The 22,146-nt window shown below is 54.2% G+C and overlaps 1 protein-coding gene across 1 annotated transcript in view; it reads right to left on the bottom strand.

The window, feature by feature from the left end:
* Positions 1–22,083, bottom strand: part of MACROD1 (mono-ADP ribosylhydrolase 1) — a 208,649-nt gene extending 186,566 nt beyond the window's left edge. The window contains exons 1-3 of the mRNA XM_027855993.1: positions 21,971–22,083; positions 10,677–10,778; positions 9,835–9,951 (exon numbers count right to left, since the gene is read on the bottom strand). Of these exons, the coding sequence (XP_027711794.1) occupies positions 9,835–9,951; positions 10,677–10,778; positions 21,971–22,022 (271 nt within the window). The 5' untranslated portion in view covers positions 22,023–22,083. The remainder of the gene's footprint in view (positions 1–9,834; positions 9,952–10,676; positions 10,779–21,970) is intronic.
* Positions 22,084–22,146: the final 63 nt, after the last annotated feature.

Genomic DNA, 22,146 nt, shown 5'->3' with positions numbered 1-22,146 from the left:
AAGAGAGGGAGAGAGATGGATGGAGAAAGAGAGGTGGATGGATGGATGGATAAAGAGATATACAGATAGGGGGATGGATGGGTGAATAGATAGACCAATAGAGAGGGATGGATGGATAGATATAGAGAGGTGTCTGGTGAGATGGATGGATAGATAGAGAGGGATGGATAGAGAGGGGGAGAGAGATAGATGAAGAGAGGGGGATGGAGAGAGAGGTGGGTGAATGGATGGATGGATAGATATAGAGAGACAGATGGAGAGATGGATGGATAGATAGCGAGGGATGGATGGAGAGAGAGAGGTGGATGGAGAGATAGATAAATAGAGAGGGATGGATGAATAGATAGACAGACAAAAGGGGGGGTGGAAGGATGGATGGATGGATAGGTAGACAGATAAATGAAGCCCTGAGGTGAGTTTCTGAAACACCTGAGGGGCCCCACTGGAGAGGAGGGAAGAGAAGATGGAGGGAGGGGGCCTGGAAACCCACGGGATGGGAGGCCTCGTGCTCAGACTGCCAGAGACAAGAGCCCAGCCGAGCCGAGACAGGGTGAAAGCTGAGCGCTCCAGCCTCCTCCCAGGAACAGTCCGGTTACAGGCAGTCTGTCATCCTTCCTCAGCCTCCCCGGCCTGCCCCAGTCCCATGGGTACTCCCCTTCCCTTCAGAAAGCCAGAAATGCCAGACACAGCCCAGCCTCGCCCCACCCTGCCCGGAACGGGCAGACCAGGCTGAATTCTGTCTTGAATTACACCCCCAGGGAGGGGGAAGGCTGATGTCACCCCTGCCAGCCCAGAAGGGGAGGGGATGTTTCCCAAATCTACATCCTCCGAATCCTCTGCCAAGCCAGTCCTTCCATAACAACCCAAGAGTCAAGAGATGCCGACCCATTCCACCCCCAGGGGGGCTGCTCAGACTCTGTAAGAACTGCCACTGCCACGGCAGGAAGGTTTGCAAGACACTTCACAGAGACCAGCCCACGTGACCACCACGACCCTAGAAAGAAAGGACCACAAGCACTGTTACCCCCACTCTGCAGATTAGGAAACTGAGGCTCAGGGCGATGACCTTGGGCAAGTCATTTAATCTCTGCCTGCCTCAGTTTCCTTGCAGGGCTGCTGTGAGGATCAAATGAAATAAGTAGGTGCTACATAAATGCTTTTCCCCTTCCCACTGGTGGAGGGCATTTCCTCATCTGGGAATCTCCAGACCATCTCCGGTCACTGCACGTAATTCTATTTGGACACAACGTCTCTCCTGACAGAAGGATTCACTGGCCTCTCTGTATCCCCGGTAAGAAGCTCAGTGCCTGGCACAGAGGGGGGAGCTTGCTAAATCCGGCCTGGTGACTGGAAGTTCCCTCGGTCACCCCCGCACTTCATGGCTAAGGAGGGGCTCTCGGGCTGACGCTCCTCACACTGCAGCTTCAGCCAGCGCGCCCAGAACGATGCCCGGGGTGACTTCAGGCTCCAACAATGATGCCGGGGCGGGGGGGAGCCTCTCTGCCCGCACCAACTCTGGAAGGAGCGGCATGACGTCATCCCGAACCAGGCCTAGCCCCTTTTCGCGCTCGCTCAATTTAATTTTCTCCCACTAATTGAAAACCAGAGACGCACGAGTCCGAAAGCTCTGGTTGCTGTCGGGGGGGGGGGAGGGGAATTCAACCATCGGGGTGAGGCAGGAGAAGGAGACTGGACGTCCAAACTCTCCCGCCTCGAATCTTCCTCGACAGGATCCTGCTCTAGCTCAGAAAGGGAACTTTGAAGCCATCAAGACAACCCCCTCCTTTAGAGAGGCCCAGAGAGAAGCAGAGTGACTCATCCAAGGTCATACAGGCAAAAAGTGGCCAGGCCTGGATTTGAACTCAGGTCCCGGGACTCCAAGCTCAGCTCTCTCTGTCCACTGCTATAAGGAAAAGAAAAGCCCATCCCCTAAAGGATGGAGAACTTGGGGGAGACCACAGCAACACAGACCCCAGATGGAAGGGGCCGCGGAACCTGTCTGATCCCGGACCCCTCCTCTGCCAGGGCTCTGACCTGGGCCTTCGCCTCTCCTCCTACTCCATGACGTCACCGGGTGAGCTCATCAGCTCCCGAGGATTTAATTACCGTCTCTCCACTGATGACTCCCAAATCTACTTAACCTCCCTGCTGACCTCCAATCTTGCATCTCCAATCGCCTTTCTGGCATCTGGAAATGGATGTCCAGTAGACATCGTAAACCCACCTGTCCAAAGTGGAGCTCATTCTCTTTCCCCGATCCCTCCCCAGAGGTCACCAGCCCCTCAGGCCCCCAACCCAGGAGTCAGCCTGCACTCCTCACTCTTTCTCACCACCACCCCCACATCCGAGATGGCGCCAAGGCCTGCGGATTTCACCTCTGCAGCAGCTCTCCTCTCCTCTGACGCTACCACCCCGGTGCAGACCCTCATCCCTCACGCCTGGACTAGTGTACCAGCCTGGGACGGATCTGCCCACCTCAAGCCTCTCCCCACCCCAGTCCACTCTCCACTCAGCCACTGAAAGGATCTTCCAAAAGCCCAGGTCCAACCATACCATCCCCTTATTGGGTTCCCTATCCCCGCCTAGATCAAACATAAAACCCTCTGTTTGGCACTCAAAGCCCTTCCTCCTGGTTACCAGCGAACCGGGCCATATCCTCTTCAAAGCATTCTTACCAGTCTCCACATCTATTCTCAAGACGGACAGATCAGCCAATCTTTCAACTACAGTTGAGAGATACAACCTCATTATTCTCCAAGAGATGCTAGACAGCTCTGAATCAGGACTCCAAATCATGGGTGACCCAAGGGGTCTGCAAAGATTCAGCCCTTCAGTAACCCGGCTTTGCACAACGGATGTCAATCAGGACACGTGCCATTGATAAAGGCTGGCCGTACACCAAGAACGAGGGCTGGCAGAGAGCCCCCCAGGTGCTCTACTGGTGGTACCCAGAGAGTATTCAAAGACCTAGAGAAAAGACACGGGGCAAGAATTACATGGTGCAGAAAGGCTGCGATCTGCACCAGTGGAAGGAGTATTCACACAGATCAAAATGGAAGCTCCTTGAGGGCAGGCTGGACTGCTTCATTTTTTTTTCGTGACCCTATAATCTAGCACGTGGCCTGGCACGCTGTACGTCCTTACTAAGTATCCTGTGTTGAACTGAACTGTTGAGATAATGGGGCCAATAAAGTGTCAAAGCCCATTAGTGAGGCACAGAAAAAGTACCTTGTGAAGTTTAGATTGTTCTCAACGTGGCAGGCTTCCTGGAAGAAACAGCATCTAAGCCAGCCTTTAAAGGAAGCTCTGTTTCCAAAAGGCAAATAGCTCCCTGAAGGCAGAGACAGTTTTCCTTTTATCAGTATATCCCTAGCACCCAGCACAGTGCCTGGAACACGGCAGACACTAAATAAATCCTTAATTGATTGATTGAAAGGGGAGAAAAGAAAACAGTATGATTTAGAGTAGGCCCAGGCTCTTTAAGGATCATGTTCTCCAACTCTCTAATTTTAGAGGATAATGAGACCGATAATGAGACCCAGGTGGGACCTGCCCACGATCACACAGCTAGTACATAAAAAAGTCAGGACTCAGAGCCAGGCCTTTGGAGTCTCCTGGCGTCAAGTTCAGTCCTCTCTCCATCACACGATGCTTCCCCCCTCACAGGCAGGCACCCTGGACAAGAGCAGGCCCACTCATTCAGTCACATGCACTCATTCATTTGTACAATGGAAGGCAAACTGCTAGCACGGAAACTCTCACCCAGACTACCTTAGGGAAGAAAGCACAGCAGCCAAGATCTCAGACCACCCAAACGGGACACTAACAACCACTCATCCTTGTCTGTCACCCAATCGGAAGAGCCGAATCTCAGGCCTGTCTGACCCAAACCTCAACATGACTCCTCTAGGGCACTTCCCTGACAAACTGTCCCCGGACCTCCACCTGCAGATTCCGATGGAAAACTAACTACCTCCTAAGGGGCATCCACTGTCCACGGACTACTCTTTCTCTTGTCCTCGCGCAGGGTGGTTTATTTTTGATGAGGAGGACATAACAAGGAGGGTTGCCAGGCACCCCAGTGGCTAAATATTTCAGGAAAAAAAGGCAAGGATAAGGAGTCAGTCTCTCTCTCTCTTTCTCTCTCTCTCCCTTCCTCTCTCTCTCTCTCTCTCTCTCTGTATCTCTCTCTGTCTTTCCCCTTCCTTCCCTCCCTCTTCCCCTTCACATCTGTACCCCAACACTATTATGGATCAGGATCTCAGTGATGTGAGTATCCGCTCCAACCGTACAGATGGAAATCCACCCATGCCCTTGTCCTCCAGGAAGAGTGACAGCACCTCTTCCTTTAGCCACCATGTGCCCTGGGCCATGGGGCTTGCCCCATCTTCCAAGGCAGAAGACTGGCTGCCACCATGCACCATGCCTTGCTTTGCTAACTAGTTCTCTCGGCCTCACAAACTCCTGCTGAGCCGCGGGCCCCTGGCTCCCAGCTGAGCTCTGGCAGGAGCAGCTACCCCCACCCACCTGATGGAAAGATGTTCCCCGGCCCCGCTAGTGGCAAGCCTCAGCAAACAAATTCAGATCGGGAATGACAGATGAAACGATTTACGGGGACAGCTTAGCGCCAGAACACCTCACACGAGGCTTGGCCCTCGGCGCGCCTGCCTTCCCTGCCGCTCTTGTCACAATAAGCGGGGCTCTCGGGCCCCTCCGTCACTGATCTATGACCCCCACCCCGATGGCACGACGGTCCCCACAGTTGCAGGAGAGGGAGCGCCTCCCCCTGAGCCTGATTACTCCTCTTTCTCAGCAGGCTGAGTCCTGGGGAGCCCAGCCTGAGGAGCAGAAGGCAGGGTGGAGAGTGAATGGAAGGCTTCTGTTTGAGCGATGATGTCAAAGAGAGTTTCTGTGCTCCAAGTGCCCCTTCAAATGATGCTTCTAAAAGCTCACCCTGCAACTCACTAGCTGTGTGACCCTGGGCAAGTCACTTAACCCCATTGCCTAGCCAAAAAGAAAAAAAAAAGCTCACCCTGCGGGCCAAGCAAAAGCTATTTAACGGGGCCTTTTATGGGCCTTGCCACCTGACAGGTACCCTTTCTGGGCCTCAGTTTCCTCCAGGCAACATCCTGAAGCAGCTTGAATCAGGAAGACCCAAGTTCAAATCCCACCCTTACCACCAGCTGTGGGACTCCTGGCAAGTCAGAGCTCTAAAGGGGCCTCGAATGACCACCTCGTCCAGCTCTCTCATTTTACAGATGAGGAAACTGAGGCCTGGAAAGGCTAAGGATCAGAGCTGGGATTTGAACCCAGGTTTTGTGGCTCCAAGTCTAATGTTTATCCAACTCCACCAGGCTGCCTGAGCCATTCCTCTACGGTCTAACAGCCTAGAAAATGATCTCTGGCCCTAGCTTGGGGTGGCAAGCCCAGCAAAAGACAGGACAATCATTTTAGAAACTGGAAACCAGAAGCCCAGGGAGAATAAGTGATCTGTCCAAGGTCACAGCAAAGAACGGAGCGGGGGAAATGAAGGCTAAATGACTTTGAAATGCCCAAGGAGGACTTCCTGTGCCCAGACCCCCAGCTGGACAAGGTGACGGACAGCACCGGGTCAGCAATGGCCAGGCACGGCCCTGTGCGTGTCGGGAGCTACCTGTTCCCAAGCCAAGTTCAGGCAGCCAAGAGCTCCCCTGCACCCTCCTCGAGCAACACCTCTTCCTCAAACTTAGGGGCCCGCGCTGGGCTTTCCCCTCTTATCTAATCAACTTGGCAGCTTAATTTAATTAAGACCGATTTTGTATGCCCCAGCAGTCACGAGCCATGTCCAGCACAGATGGTGGGAGCCCACGACGCTCCGGAAGCCCAGATACAGGCTATCATGGGCAGAGCTGAACTCCTTCAGGGGACCATGGCCTTCTGGAGCAAGGAGGGGGCTACAGGAAGAGAGGGGTCTCTAGCTCAGTCTCTGCCTGCTCCAGCCCCGAAAGAACCAGCTGGCCCACGTTCCCCGATTGCGGATCCCTTCTGATCCACCCGGGCAAACCTGTCAGGGTCCCCCATCCTTCCTCCCTTTCCCCAATCATACAGTGATCCCCACACCCGTCCATCCAGGCCCAGGCCTCCAGCCTCCATTTTCCTAACTGTAAAATGAGAATACTAATGGCACCCACCTCTAAGGACTGTGCTTAGCACACTGCCTGGCACATAGGAGGTGCTAGAGAGATGTTCATACAGACCAAGCAGTCATTAACCACCTACGTGGGCAAAGCCCCACACCTGGCCTGGGGTACAAAGGCAGGCCAGTATACAGCCCGCTCCCAAGGGAGGGCTTCCAGGCTGATGGAAGAGGAGCCAAGAACAGATGGAGCTCAGTGCCAGGGACCCAGGAGGTAGGGGGAGAGAGAGAGGAAGGGGGTCAGGAGGGACCTGACCTCAGCACGGGCTTAGATAGGCACCAGTGTGGCAGACGAACAGCCAAGGACATAGGCCGGAGGCAGCCTCCTTGCCACCCCTTCTCTGCTCTGGAACTGAAGAGAAGCCAAGAAAACCAGGGCACCCCGACAGAGGGGGAACGGCAGGACAGTCAAAGTCCCCTGAGCATCGGGAAGGAGAAAGGCACCGCGCTAGGTGCCCACGCAGATGACCGGCCGAGGACCTTACTCTGGAGAAAGCACAGGAGATTTCGATGAACTGATGCAGAGGGGAAAAGGCAGAACCAGGAGAATAACAGACACAGGCCAGACCAACGGTCTGAGTCAGAGCAACTAGAAGACCCTGGTCCGTTACACGGGTCAAGGTTCGAGACAACCTCGCTCTCTTCTGGCCTGCTGCCCGTGGACAGACCGACTTCTGTCGGGGAACCTCACTTTGTGGGACTTTCTTAGGAGTTTAATAGCCCTGCGAATTATCCGTCCTTCCAAATTGCTAAGTTCTATTTCTGCATGGTTAGATGCTGACAAAAAAGGAGCTTAACAAGTATTGGAAGAGCTTCAGGGAAATGGGCACATTTCTACCCTGTTGGTGGAGGGAACCTACCTGAGGTAGGAGGGGAGGTGTTCGGGGGTTTGAGGGAGGACCTGCTATATCAAAAGTGGATCAATTACCTTGAAGCTAAGAAAAGAAAGGGCATTCAGCACCCATTCCTAGCCCTTCCTGAATGTCTCCGCCCTGCTCTTCCCTGCCTACCCCATCCTCAGCTTTGGGACTCTGTAATGGGCTAGAAACCCACAGCACAAGGGACTGACGGCAGAGGACTCGGGGGCCTGGGAGGTCAGGGGTAGGGTGGGGGCTCTGCAGCCTCTGCGGCCCAGCAGCCCCTGACGAGATGACGAGAACTGCGAGGCCCTTCGGGAAACCGCGGTCATTCCCTGCAGGCCGCCAAGCCAAAACCCTAGACCCGCCGCCTCACTTTAAAAACCCGAGCGCTCGGCGATAGCTGTCCTGTGTACCTTTTCCTTTTCCCTTTTCTCTTTCTGGCCATCACGGTTCAGTCCGTGAACACGGAGAGGCCAATTATTCATGGCTCATGAATGCCACCAAGTCAAATAGAATTTAATGGGCAAGCGTGTGATATTCCTGCTTGAAACTTTACATATGAATTAAGCACATATGGGTTTCATGAGGCACAGAGTCAGATTTATGGAGCTCTGGCAAAAGCCCCTGTTACTTAAGACTTTTATTCCACTAATAAACAGGCTGATTTATTGGCTGGGGAGCTAATGAGGCCGCCAGCAGCGCCGATGGCTGGTGCCCCCTGCTGGGAGGCGGGGCGAGGGGCTGACCCGGACTGTGGCCTTGAGCCAGCTCCAGGGACCGGAGAGAACCCGAGGCTGGTCCCTGGGCCCGACGGAGGGCTCCGCCTAGGACCAGGAGGCTCCGGAAGCCGTGGATCCAGTCAGAGGGCCCCTCACCCATCTAGTTCGACCCTCATTCCCCTGGGATTTCTGACCCCAACTTGCTTCCCAACTCAAGCAAGCTTGGTCTGGTAATGACCAGCACCCCTCAGGAGAAAGAGGGAGGCCCCGAGAGAGAAACAAGCTAAATGGCTTGAAATGACTGGGGGGGGAGGAGGCGTCGAAACTGGACCCATTACAACAGTCAGAGACTCAGAGCTGGAAGGCCTTTCAGAGGCCAAATAGTCCAAGGTCCTCATTTTACAGATGAGGAAACTGAGGCCCAAGGAGGCAGTCACTTGCTCAAGGTTACGCAAGGAGTAAGTAGGCAGAGATAACATTTGAACCCAGAACCTATGACTCAACTCCATCATTCTTCACAGCCTCTTGGGGTCTATGGCAGTGCCTGAAGTCAGAGGACCCGGGTTCAAATTCCACCCCTGATGTTTAGTACCTGAGTGAGCTGAGGCAAGATCCCCACTGCCCCGGCCTCAGTTTCCTCCTCGTAAAAGGAGGGGGTTGGCCTCGATGTCTCCAATGCTCCTCCCAGCCCCGCGGCCCCCTAGGAACGCAGCCGCTAAAAGGGCAGGTGGGCAGCCGCTTCACAGCCATGAGCTGCCTGGCAAGCAGCCCCAGAAAGCAGGGAGGAAGAAGTCCGCCATAAAAAGAGGTGAGGACAGAGCCCATTAGCGGGCGAAGGAACAGCATCCAATTTTATGATGCCTCATCTGGCGCAGGGAAGGCACTTAGGAGGGGACATCCATCACACGGGCCGAGGGCTGGCGAGCACAGCCTCCCCCCACCCCCAAGCCTCGACAGGTCCCTGGCAGCAGCGGCCAGAGGCGCGGCCCCACCACGAGCTGCAGGGGCGCCCACACGGCCACACGTGGCTCCTCTGAGCTGGCGGCCACACGTGGCTCCTCTGATGACCTGATGCCCACCTTCGCAGCCTCCCCAGCCAATCAATAGGCAGCGGGCTCGACCACAGCCTCCAAGAAGGCCAAGCCTGGCTCTATCGCCTCTGGGCGCATCCTCCCTGTGAGAGCCCAGAGAAGCTCACGCCCTCGGCCTCCCCGGCCAGCATGGGGATCAGACCTGCTGGCCTTGAAGCCCCAGGTAAGATGCAGAGGTGAGACTGTTCAGACAGGGCTTGGGAGAGCAGGGACCCCTCCTTGTCCTGTGAAGTGGCATCACAGACCCCCAGCTGGGCACAGCAGGGGGCAGTCCCCACAGTGCGGTGCCCAGTAAGGCCATCCCTGCCCTCCTTTCTCTTCCCTTTGTTCTGCCCTCAAACTGGGGCACGTCACGAGCTCTCCCAGCTCCCCTGCCCCTCATGCTAGCCAAGAGCTGCCTGGCCGGCCGCTGACACCAGAGGTGCCCCCTCTCGCTGGCAGGCACCTGGGGGCCAGGAAGGCGCTGGCACATCTGCCCCTTGTCCACGCCCAACACGGTGTCCCTCCCCAGTTGAAGAAAAGAGGGCCCACCACTCGGTCACCAACACCTCGTCTCACCAGGCATCTGGAAACCTGCCCTAACGATGCCCCAGGACTCTGAACGTGCGGCCTGAACGCTGCCTGGGCTGAGCGAAATGTCTGCAGGAAAAACCAGGGTGGGCCCTGGGGAGATGGGTCAGACGAGAAAAGGAGGACGTCCCCCGGGAGGTCCGAGACAGCCCCAACACCGGCTTCCCCTCCTGGCAGGGGCTGCCGGCTCTGCTTTTCCCCTCTGGCTTACACGATGCAGGCATCCTTACATCCCTAACACGGCCATGGAGGATCTGGAGCAGAGGGGACCCCTCCTCTGGCCAACGCTCAAGGATGGGCCTGGGCCTGGGCCTGGACCGGAGCCAGGCAGCAAGTGCCAGGGGGCTGGCACCGAGACACGCATTAGACGAGGCGCAACAATCCTCCCCAGCCCTGTGCCCCATGACCCGGGCACTCACCTGCATTCACGATGGCGTCCACCTCCAGCTTGGTGATGTCTCCGCGGAAGAGGGAGATCTTCTCATTCAGGGCCTTGTCCTTCTTGTACTGGGGCTCCTCCTCCTTAGCGGTAGCCCCTGAAACAGAGTCATGGGCGGCTCTGACGCCTCTCACCCCGTACAGTGCCTGGCATGCTCCCGCCACGTTGCCCACCCCAGTACAGCATAAGCACCCGGAGGCCAGGGCTCGATGCCTTTCCCACCCTGTGTCCCGGGCCTTGGAGCTGGGCAGGGCTGAGCACACGTCCCACCTCTGATGCAGACAGGACATTCCCAGGTGCCCGGAATGTCCACCCTCCTCCCCATGCCTCGCTGATTCTGCCGGGCGCCATCTTCTTCTAGTGCCTCCCTCCCAAACCACCCCGTGCCCACTTTTGTTCATTCAGCTACGAAGAGCTACAAACGGACATCTGGCCACCCCCGTTAGACTGATGAAGGAGCAATCTGTACGGAGTCCTCTTTGCCCTTATCCCCGGTGCCCACCAGCGTGCCTGGCACCACGCTGGCACTTAGGGTGCGACCCTGGGCAAACGACTTCACCTGCCCATGCCTTAAACACTCCTCGCTATACGCTGCAGAAAAGGATGGCAACGTGCACTGGGAAAGGGAGTTTCCGCACCTATCCCAATGGGATCCCAGGCCCGGGCCCAGCCCTATCCCGAGCGCACAGCACGACGCCTAGCACCTCGCAGGCATTTAATAAACGCTTCTGAGGATCACACGAGTGGCGGGCTGCAGCCGCTAACTCAAGGGGGTTCCCGGCTTCCTCCTCCCGCCGCCGGCCCCGGCTGGGGCCCTCGTACCTTTGGCCATGTCCTTCCACGTCGGGATCTTCTTCAGCTTGACAAAGTCTCGGCAGAAATAATGCTCCTCCCTCTGCTTGTCACTCAGGCCCTTCAAAAAAGCTGCAGGAGAGGACGGCCAAGGAGAATTCAGGGTAAAAACAATAACAAGACCAGAACTTTACGTCCCATTCACTCGTTGGGGCTTCACAACGGCTCTGGGAGCTAGGGGCTACTAGCATCCCCATTGTACAGATGAAGAAACCGAGGCCCACGGGTTCAGCGACTTGCCCAGGGTCACCCAGCCAGAGCCGCAATGCCAGCTCGCTGCCAGGAAGGGGGAAGGGATGAAATGAGAAACAGGCAGCACCGGGGTGGACGTCCCCACTCCCACAGCATAGAGAGAACCAGGGATCCGGGTCCGAACGCTGTCTCTGTGAAGGTGCTGCCCTTTCTGCGACTCGGTTTCCTCATGTGTAAAAGGAGGGGGCCGGACTAGGAGGTTTTTAAGGTCCTACGCTCACGTCCACTCCTTCCTCAGCAGGGGCCTGGCGTCCAGGAAGGGGATGCCACGTGGGTCCCTCGCCCAACCACCAGCACCTCATCTGACCGATACTTTAGTCTTTCCCCTGGGAACCTGATATGCCTCGGTTTCCCTATCTGTAAAATAAAGCCCCCCAGGGTCCCAGCTGGCTCTGGATCTACATCCCAATGTCTTGGGACACTGCCCCGACACTCTGAACGCAAATGAATCTCTCCCGACTGCCCACTTCCCCGCCCCCAGGCCTTTCCTCGTGCCCTCCGGTGACTCGTTCCGACATGCTGCTGAAGGGGGGAGATCGTTCCTGGCAGCGAGGGCCAGGAGCCAGGCCGGGAGCCGGGCCAGGGGGCCGGGAGCCGGGCCAGGGGGCCGGGATGGCAGCTCTGAGGGCCGCTGTTCCGGGATCTGGGCAGGTGGGCCGGAGCGGCCAAGATAGACGGCTCAACCGCACCACCTAGAGGCCATGCCAGGCCCCGCGTCTCCCAGGCAAAGCATAGGGGGGAGTCTATGCTTAACTAATGAGATAATTAAATTATGGCCTGTCGAAGATAAGACTGCAGGCGCATAGCGCTGGAGGGGACGGTGGCCTCAGCGGCCAAGGAGTCCAACCCCCTTGTTTTACAGACAGGGAAACTGAGGCTCGTGGAGATGAAGCGATTTGCAAAGGTCAAGCGAGGTGGCCGACAGACGCACAAGTGGAGAACTGGAAAGGGGTCTCAGAGACCCTCCAGTCCAAGCCTTCGGTTTTCCTTACAGCAGTATTCCAAGGTCTATTTGTAAAAACACACATACAGTGCACAAATGGAGATGAATGTATTTACACAAGTATATGAACATACGCGCACGTTTAAAACGCTGGGTATGAATACAGGTGGGAGACGCTTCGGCCCACCACAGCTCTGTCCCCCCAACCTGACTCCTTGAAAAGGAAACAGCCTCTTCCCTGCCCATCTCCCGCCTCCCCTCTCTCCCGGCCCCCCATCCGCAGCACTGGTGGGCCCCTTCATCTGGAGGAGACACAGAGTTTGGCCAAACTGGGGCTTGACTTCAGAATCCTCGTGTCTGGGCGCTCAACATTCTATTACTGCCGCGGACCTCTCACTTTCCCTGGCACACAGTAGGTGCTTCATGCGAATGCTGGCTGACTAACTAGTCCCCTTAATGTCAGGGTTCCCAAAACTTCTCTTTCTTCTGAGAGGCGGCTCAGCTCACAGGCTTAGGAGATAAAGGTTGGCCTCCCGGTGGAGAACCTGGCCTGCCTCCGACCAGCCCGGTCTGGGTCACTTAACCTCAGACCATTCCCAAAGGCAGAGGTGTCCTGGATCCCCGTGGCGGTCTGGTAAAGTCTATGGACCCCTCTTCAGAACGAGGCTTTTGGAGGCACGGTAAACATTAAACGATTACAATAAAATACAGTCATCAAACTATTTATAAAAGCAAAACTCATGAACCACAGGCTAATGATAATAACTATAATTGTTGTTCAGCCGTTTTTTTCAGTCGTGTCTGACTCTCTGTGACCCCGTGTGGGGTTTTCTTGGCAAAGATACTGGAGCAGTTTGCCTTTTCCTTCTCCAGCTCATTTTACAGATAGGAAACTGAGGCTAACAGGGTTAAAACTGACTTGCCCAGGGTCACATCGTTAGGAAGTGTCCGAGGCTGGATTTGAACTCGAGAAGATGAGTCTTCCTGACTCCAGGCCCAACACTCTATTTGCTGTGCCACCCAGCTCCCCGATAAATATAATAACTAATACTTTATAATAATTACTATTAGTTGTTAGACCATCCAGTACTTACCTAGTGTTTTAAGGTTCACATAAGCTATCTCATTTAATCCTCTCCATGACCCTGGGAGATAGCTGCCCTTATTTCTATAGTCATTTTACAGATGAGGAAACTGAGGCTAAGAAGTGTGTAATAAGAAAATGTGTAATAGAAAGTGTATAATAAAAAATGTGTAATAAAAAAATGACAATTTTACCTAATTCAATGCCATCCCAAATAAATTACTAAAAAATTACCTTACTGAGTTAGAAAATAATAACAAAGTTCATCTGGAAGAATAAAAGGTCAGAAATTTCAAAGAAACCAGGGGAAAAGTGGAAAGCAAGGAGATTCAACAGTATCAGACCTTCAACTACACTGTAAGGTGAGGGTACTGCTGGAGGGTAAAGCAGATCATTTTGATTATTTTAAATTTAAATTTTCTTGTGTAAATAAAACCAAGGTAGTCAAGAACAGAAGGAAAGCAGAAAATTGGGGGGAGGGGGACCTTCATAGACAATCTCTCAGATAGAGTGTGACTGGGCTGGAACTCCGCTGTGGTGCAGGACATAACGAGTGGGCTGGTTCAGAGAAAGACTCAGACCACTGGAGGAAGATGAAACAGATCCCAAGGAGAAACACGCACAGCACAGTCTTACATCCGTGTGTGTATGCGTGCATATGTGTATATACGTGTATGTTTACAGGTACCTACGTATGAATACATATCCATGTTTAACTGCAGCTTTCTTGGGGAGGGAAGGGAGGGGAAAAATAAAGTAAAAAGTGCACAGCAGAGAACCAAAGAAAACCTACCACGAAGCAAAGAAAAGTCAAGCGGCTTTGAAAACCACGTCTGGTATTTATTATATAGGTTTTCTTGAAATGGAAATTTATTGAATCCTCTCGTGTTCTGCCATGCACATGGAAATGTTCTTTTTTTCCTCCTTTCTCCATTTTGTATTTAAGTTCAACACGAATAAAAAAATTTACAAAAAATAAGTCAAGGGCCTTGCCCAGGGTCACCCAGATACTAGGTGTCTAAGAGGCAGGATATGAACCCAGGTTTTCCCGTTTCCCTCACTCTAAAGTTATAAGTCACAGAGAAGGTGCTGATCTGCACTGGTAAAGAGACTTCCTCAGCGGGAGTGTAACCTTTCGGTGCCTCAGTTTCCTCATCTGTAAAATGTGGGCGCTGGTCATCTCTAAGGTCCTCTCTCATTCAAATCCTATGATAACAACAGCCGCCCTCTCATACTGATGAAACCCCAGGACTAGATTAAATAAAAAAATCTTCCTTTGAAAGGCCCAGGGTTGCCAGCGCTCCCTACTGAGCCACCCCTCTGTCCCTTGGCGAATGAGGATGCTTTTGGCATCTCCTTGGTGGAGGGGTGTCAGGGGACCTAGGTTTGAGTCCCGGCAGCCTTGGGCACAGAGCCCACAGAATCTCAGCACTGGGAGGGCCTCGGAGGGGGCCAGGTCCAGCCTCTCATTTCAGAGATGACAGACAGAGGGAGGGACCATCTAAGGCCCCCCAGCTACTCGAGGACAGAGTCGGGAGCAAGGCCGGGCCTCCCGACTTCTAGCAGAAAAGGCGGGGTCCCAGGGGGGGAGTTGAAGGAACAATGAGGAAAAAAGCGCCGACTCCTATTGAGACCAGAGCCCCCGTCCTAACAGAGGGAGGCCACACAGAGGAGGGGGCACAAGGCAGGACGACCTGAGTTCGAATCCCACTTCTGACACTGACGGGCCGCTGGAAAGGCCCGTCGCTTCTCTGCATCCTCCTTCAAAGACCACGGGATCCTGCTGGCTATTAATAACGGATGACCTGGGCTCAGCCCAGCAGGCGGTCACGGGCGGCCATGACCAGGGTCCCCATCAGCTGGTTACCGCCGAGCCTCAGGCAGGGCTCGCCCTCCGAGGACCCGAGGTCCCCTTCCCCTCGTACCGCCCAGGGTTGGCAAAGCACTCCTCAGAGGGCACCCAAGCCACTGACCGCCGGCTGGTGGCCTTTCCTCCCCAGGGTGGTCAGTGGAGAGCGCCCAGGGCTCCGCTCCCCGCACGACGCTGCTGGGCCTGGGGCCTCAGAGGGCAGCTCCGTAAAAGATGTCCTACAGACATCTCTGCTTTTTATCCTGAGAGAATGGGGCATTTCAGAGTTCAGTGAAACAGGTGGCATAAAGAGATGTTACTATAAATTTTGATGAGCGAGCCTGACCTCCGAAGGGGCTTCCCAACTGCTGACGGGCCCTCAGGCCGGAGGCTGACCATAAAAACGGGAATTAAGTGATCTGTTTTAAGAAGTGCTCAGTTCAGAGAGGGGAGGGGAGAGGCGGACCACTCCATATTTCTTGAATGACATCCCACGGAGAAGCAGGGGCGCGCCTGTAGCACACTGGAGCTGGTTTCAAAAAAGACCTGGGTTCAAATCCTTCCTCATTCACTGAGTGGTCTCAGAGGTTTTTGTGTCTCAGTTTCCCCATCTATAAAATGAGGATTATACCAGAACCTTCTTCCCCAGCTCCTGGAAATGCTCAAGTAAGAGAACAGACATAATCCCTAGTCCTTAGCAGAGCCCCTGGCACATAGTAGGTGCTTCATAGATGCTGACTGACTGACTGAAGGCACCAGAGATGACATGTCCGTTATCATGGGATAAATATCATTTAACTTTTTTCCATTGTCAACGATATCTTGACCTTCATTTCTAAATATATTTTTCCTCCTCCCCCTTGTAACAAAAGGAAAGGAATTAGAAGGAATATGCCCCACTCCACACCCGCAGCCCCCCACATCCACCTAAAGGAAGGGAGGGAATGCGTTTCCTCCCCTTCTGGGCCGCCCTTGGCTGTGAGAACCATCCAGGCCGGAGACCCTGACCGTGGTCCAGCTCCCTCACACGGCCCTGGAGCACCGCCATTTATTCAGCCCCGCCCCAAACAATGAGCACTGGGGTTTGTTTCCAACCCTCTGCTGATTATGCTGGTTTTGATGCTGTTTATAAGACATCTCTTTTTCCTAAAGAAAAGGACCAGGTCTGACACCTATGGAGCTGATAAATGAGCATCCCTCCCCAAAGACAGACTCAGAGCTAAGTGACAAGCGCATTAACCCTCCTCCCCTCTAGGCCCCCATGGCCGGGCAGGCGGCGGGGGGCCGGCCTCTGGGGTCTCCTCTCTCCCTGGGGCTCCCCCTCTACATTGGGATGGCATCACAGGCCCATCCACTGACTGCACCCCAGGACCAAAGCTATAACCAGGGTGGGCCGACGGAGTTTCTGCCTCAAGTGTTAAAACAGAGAGACAGCAAGCAGCGCTTGAGGTCCTTCAGCAGTGAGGAAGGATGACTGGTAGAAACGGGACGCCACCAGCACTTTATCGAGCATCTACTGTGCACATGGCCCGATACAGAAACTAAAATGGATCTATGACCCCCTCGAGTGGATATTCCCTCCAGTGGCACCAATTGCAGCCCATGAGCCCAACTGGCTCATGCCGGGAAGACTCTGAGCCACGTCTTCCCGTGGAGGCAGCTAGGTGACGCCACGAGGTGCAGAGAGCAGGCCTGGAGTCAGGAAGACCTGAGTTCAAATCCAGCCTCAGTCACTTACTAGCTGTGTGATCTTGGGCAGGTCACTTCAGCTCTGCCTGACTCAGTTTCCTCACCCATAAAATGGGCATAATAATAGCACCTCCCTCCAAGGGCTGGTGGGAGGGTCAGAAGTCAGAAGTGCTGTTGAAAGCATGGGTGCTGAGACTTTGGGAGAGAGATGCTGTTTTCTTCGCCCAATTCTCCTCTGAAGGGTGCTCCTGGCCACAGGCTGCAGCCTGCCCACACACACCTCCACTCCCTCTAGGAGGGGTCTTCGCCCTATGAGGGCAGGAGTGTTCCACGTTTCACAGCCCTACGACGGGCCCCTGATGCAGAAGGCCTCGGCCAACAGACCAGACTGGAAGCCCCTGGAAGGCAGGGACCGTCTGTACCTCTGGCACCTGACGGTGTGGAATAGGAGAGAGAGAGCTGGCCCTCCCAGCCCCCAGACCTGGATTCACAAACAGGCTACATAAGCTCTGAGGGCTCCAGGCAATTCCCCTTCTGAAGGGTCTGCTACGTGCCCGATGCTGGGGATATACAAAAATCAAACAGTCCCTGTCCTCAGAGAGCTTACGTTCTGTCCCATGCTGCTGTATCCTGGTTTAGTCCAAAAAACAAACTCTCCGACGGCTAGCACCACGTCCGCTGAGCTGAGACGGTGAGTCTCCTAAGTGCGCTTTGTGAGCCCTCGGAACAATCTGAGCTAGCCATCCACACACGGAAGGCCAAGCGGATGAAGAATGCCTGATGGTGTGGACAGTCGGACGGAGGGTCCACCAGGACCTGTATCCTGGACAGACGGTGCTGATGTGCATGAGGAGCTTGTGCAAGAGTGGGGGGCGGGGGGCAGCACTCTGCCATGCATGGTATAAAACCCCCCCAGACCAAAAAACAAAAACACCCACCACACCGTCTGAACTACAGGTGTGGACAACAGGTAGGCCCCGCCCTCTGCTCAGGTCACTCAACTAACCCACGGAGGCCTTGGTTTACTCATCTGTAACATGAAAAGACAGGCCAGATGACCTCGGAGGCTTCCAGCTCCACAGCTATGATGCTAAGATATGAGGTGGCTAGGTGGCGCACTGGAGAGAGCGCTGGGCCTGCAGTCAGGGAGACCCGAGTTCAAATGTGACCTCAGACAGGTCCCAGCCGTGTGACCCTGGGTATGTCACTGCACCCTGTTTGCCTCAGTTTTCTCTTCAGGGTTTTTATAAGAATCCAATGAAATAACATTTGGTGCTATATAAATAACATAGGAAGATGCTATTTAAATATAGCTAATAATAACCAACATTTCTACGGCACTTACTATGTGTCAGATACTGTGCTGAGTGCCTCACAATTATCAGTCACTATTCTGTTACTTATTATTATTTCTCTGCAAACTGAATACAAGGGCAAAACTGCACAGAGAAAAAACGAGAAAAAACAGGGGACGTGATGCCCGAAGTTCTGGGAAACCAAAAGCCCCACGTGCTCTTTGGGCCAACAGCCCCACCACCTGTCTCGTTGCATCTCCAGCCCCTGCCAGCAAATACTAAGTGAGTGACAGGTGGCTTAGTCTGCTTACAGAAATAACTGTGGGGAAGGGAGGGAAAGAGAGAGGGAGAGAAAAAGAAAGAGAGAAAGAAGGAAGAGAGAAAGAAATAAAAGAAAAAGGAAGTGAGGGAGGAAAAAAAGGAGAGGGAAAAAGAGAGAAAGAAGGAAGAGAAAGAAATAAAAGAAAAAAGGAAGTGAGGGAGGGAAAAAAGGAGAAGGAGAAAAAGAAGAGAGAAAGAAATAAAGGAAAGAAAAAAGGAAGCAAGGAAGGGAAAAAAGGAGAGGGAGAGAGAAAAAGAAAGGAAGAGAGAAAAAAATAAAGAAAAAAGGAAGTGAGGAAGGCACAAAAGGAGAAAAAGAAAGAGAAAGAAGAGAGAAAGAAAGAAAAAAAAGAAAGTGAGAGGAAAAAGGAGGAGAAAAAGAAGAGAGAGAAATAAAAGAAAAAAGGAAGCGAGGAAGGAAAAAAAGGAGAGGGAGAGAGAAAAAGAAAGAAGGAAGGAAGAGAAAGAAATAAAAGAAAAAAGGAAGTGAGGAAGGAAAAAAAGGAGAGGGAGAGAGAAAAAGAAAGAAAGAAGAGAGAAAAAATAAAAAAAGAAAAAAGGAAGTGAGGAAGGAACAAAAGGAGAAAAAGAAAGAGAAAGAAGAGAGAAAGAAATAAAGAAAAGAAAAAGGAAGAGAGAAAAAAGGAGAAGGAGAAAAAGAAGAGAGAGAAATTTTAAAAAAAGGAAGTGAGGAAGGAAAAAAGGAGAGGGAGAGAAAAAAAGAAAGAAAGAAGGAAGAGAGAAAAAAAGAAAAAAGTAAGGAAGGAAAAAAGGAGAGGGAGAGAGAAAAAGAGAAAGAAGGAAGAGAAACAAAAGAAAAAAGGAAGTGAGGAAGAAAAAAAGGAGCAGGAGAAAGAAAAAGAGAAAAAGAAGAGAAAGAGGGAGGGAGAGAAAAGAGAGAGAGAAGGAGGAGGAAGGAAAAAAAGAAGGAAGGAAAAAGGGAGGAAAAAAAGAGGAAAGAAAAGAAAAAGCCAGGGGCTTTGTGATCCCAGAGAGGAGGCAATCATAGTAACCCCTGCCCCATCACACAGATGAGAGCCCCTCCCCCAAGCAGAGTGACCCCAGTACGGGCTTTTTCAGGCCAAGTGCTCTACCCCAGCGACCTCATCGCTGACAGGCACTCTTGAGGTCTGCAAAAGCTCTGGGCAGAGCTGTATATGGAGCCAGGCTCTGCTCCTTCCTGACAGTGTGACCTTGGGCAGCTCACTGTACTTTTGTGGGCCTCCCTTTTCTTGAGGTCCCTGCCCACTGGTCGATCCTATGATTGACTTAAGTCCAACAGCCTTATGAGGTAGGCACTCTTATGCCAATTTTGTAGATGGGAAAACTGATGCCTGAAGGGGGTGTGTGTGTGTGTGTGTGTGTGCGCGCACGCGCGCCCAAGGTCACACAGTCAGTCAGTGCCAGGGTCAGCTCTTCCCAACCCTAAGGCCAGCTCTGTGCAGTCCACCCCCCCGGCCTCTCTGTCTGGAGAATCACAGACCTGAAGCCAGAAGGAACCCTCAAGGCCATCCAGCCAAACCTCTGGCTTCACAGACAAGGAAGTCAAGGACCAGTGAGGCACAAACACCAGAATTTGGCTCCAGATTTGAGGCCTTTTCAATCGCATTCACTGAGAGCTTACTATGTGGCCACACTGTGCTAAACACTCCAGACTCAAAGACAACGGTGAAACCACCCCTGCCTTCAAGAAGCTTAAGTTCTAGCAGGGTACACGAACCATATCAGGCCCAAGTGGCCACGTATTAGATCTCTAACATGAATACCAGGTGGTTAGGAAGGAACACAGCCCAGGTGGAGGGGACATGCATAACCCTACTCAGCATGCTGGTACAGGTGAGGACACCCAGGCAGCCACACCACGGAGGGGAGGGAAGGGTGAATATCCACACAAAGGCAGGGCCACAGCAGGCCCAGGGCAGGCTGGGAAGGGCTTGTAAGTGTCAGAGGGGGAGGTGATGGGGAGCCAGGGGCCAGACCTGTGCTTTAGGGTACAGAGAGACCTGAGGCAGAGAGATGAATTAGGACATGACTGTAGTCTCCAGGCATGGGGGAAAGGAGCCAGAACTAGGGTGGTGGCTGTGAGTGGATGCACGGGAAAGATTCATGGAGACAGGAGAGATGAGAGTTAGTGAGGGGCCGGTGGTGAGGAGTCAAGCTTAATCCTGGGTGGCTGGAAGGAGGGTGCTCTGGGCATGGGAATAGCAAAGGTCAGAGAGGGGAGGGTCTGGGGAGAAAGAGGAGGTGGGTCTGGGACATGCTGAGTCTGAGACGATCACAAGACGTCCAGTTCAAGATGTCCAGGAGGGAGTCGGTGATGCGAGACCGGAGTTTGGGGAGAGACTTCCCACCTCACCAGGCTGCCTCCCTCTCCATACTGGGACAGCAGCCAGGGACAAGCTGACCCCAGCCTCTCCCTCCCTATCTGTGTCCCAGGAAAGGGAGTCAGTCCAAGGACAGAGGGAGAGATAGGGCAGCTTGCCAGGCTGGTCAAGAACCAGAGGGGCAGGGCCAGAGAGCGCTGGCCATCTGAAGGGCAGAATCCAGGGGAGAAGGGAGAAGTCTGAGGGAGGGGACAGGGCTGGCCTTATCCAAAGAATGGTCCACACACACACACACAGACACACACACACACACACACACACACACACACAGACACACACACACACACACACACACACACACACACACACTCTGCCAGCCTTCCTAAAACTCCACCATGAGAAATGAATTCCCTTGAACGCAAAAATGGACTTTCAGTTCCCAGGAGGTCAGAAACAGAAGGAACCTCGGAGAGAGATTATTTTATAGGCAGGCAAAAAAATAAAAAATAAGTGCAGAGCCAAAAGGGTCAGTACATTTCCCAGGTTAGCCAGTGGGCAGAGTTGGTTCTCAAACCTAGGGCCTGCACCCCCAAATCCAAAGCTCTCTTCTCCTGGGACGTTAGCAGCAACCCTTATGGCTCTAAAGATACGCAGGTACATACATACGTACAGTACATACACACATAGAGAGATAAAGATGTTAGCTTAGGAGGAGTTCAGGCATTAAGAGCCCTGATCTCCAAAGTGAAGGGCTTAGGGGGCCCAGGAATCACAGAGTCGGGGCTGAAGTCACCCTTCATTTACTAAGGGGCAGGGCTGGGATTTCAAACCAGGCCTGGCTCTGCTGGTTAGCCTCAGTTTCCCCCTCTCTAACGGCAAGGGGAGGAGAGGAAATCATCAGAGAGTCACAGGTGCAGTCAGAAGGGCCAGGGGGTCCAAACTGCGGGTGCTACAGGTGAAGTGCCTCGCTCAAAGTTACACAGGTAAGAGAGGACCCGGGTCCCTGGGTCCTCCTCCGACCCATTCCCGCATCGAGCAAAGCGGGCCAGGGACACCAGAGGCGCACGACTCTGCGAGCAGGGGCTGCGTCTGGGTGGGGGGGTGGGGGGATCCCCGCTCCCAGGCAGGCGCGCGCCGTGGGGCTCGCTGCCTTCAGTGCACGGTCCTGCAGCCTCACCCCCGCGAGTCCCGAAGCGCAGCGTGGGGCTCGTGCACAGGAGCACAGGAGCGCCGGGCGGGGAGGGGCGCTCCCTGCTGCCCCCCCACTCCAGTCCGGCAGAGCCCGGGACGGCTCAAGCTCCGGGGTGCCCCGTGGAGAGGGGGCGCTCGCGCCTCCGCGTGCGTGCGCGGGGAGGGGGCTCCCCGTCTCGGGTGCCCGACTCCGAGCCGGAGCGAGCGGCGGCGGCGGCGGCGGCAGTCCGGGGCGACCCGGGAAAAGTGCACGGAGTGGGGGCGGCCGGGAGCCGAGGGGAGGGTCACCGAGGGGCGGGGCCGGGGTCGCCCTTACCTTTGGCCTCCTTCCAGTCGGTGGAGGTGTTGAGGTCCACCTTGGCCGCCATGGCCAGAGGGGCAGAGGCTGCCCAGGTCCGCACGCCGGCCGGCCCGGGTGCCTGTGCCCGGCAGAAGCGGCGCGGCGCCAAAGAGGGCTGCGCCCGGGGAGCCGCCGCCGCTGCGCGCGCGCTC

The sequence above is a fragment of the Vombatus ursinus genome, unplaced genomic scaffold (assembly GCF_900497805.2).
Source record: "Vombatus ursinus unplaced genomic scaffold, bare-nosed wombat genome assembly UNPS02011369.1, whole genome shotgun sequence".
In the NCBI taxonomy this organism is placed as follows: domain Eukaryota; kingdom Metazoa; phylum Chordata; class Mammalia; order Diprotodontia; family Vombatidae; genus Vombatus; species Vombatus ursinus.
Note: the sequence above shows the minus strand (reverse complement) of the source record. Positions and strands in the feature narration are given on the sequence as shown.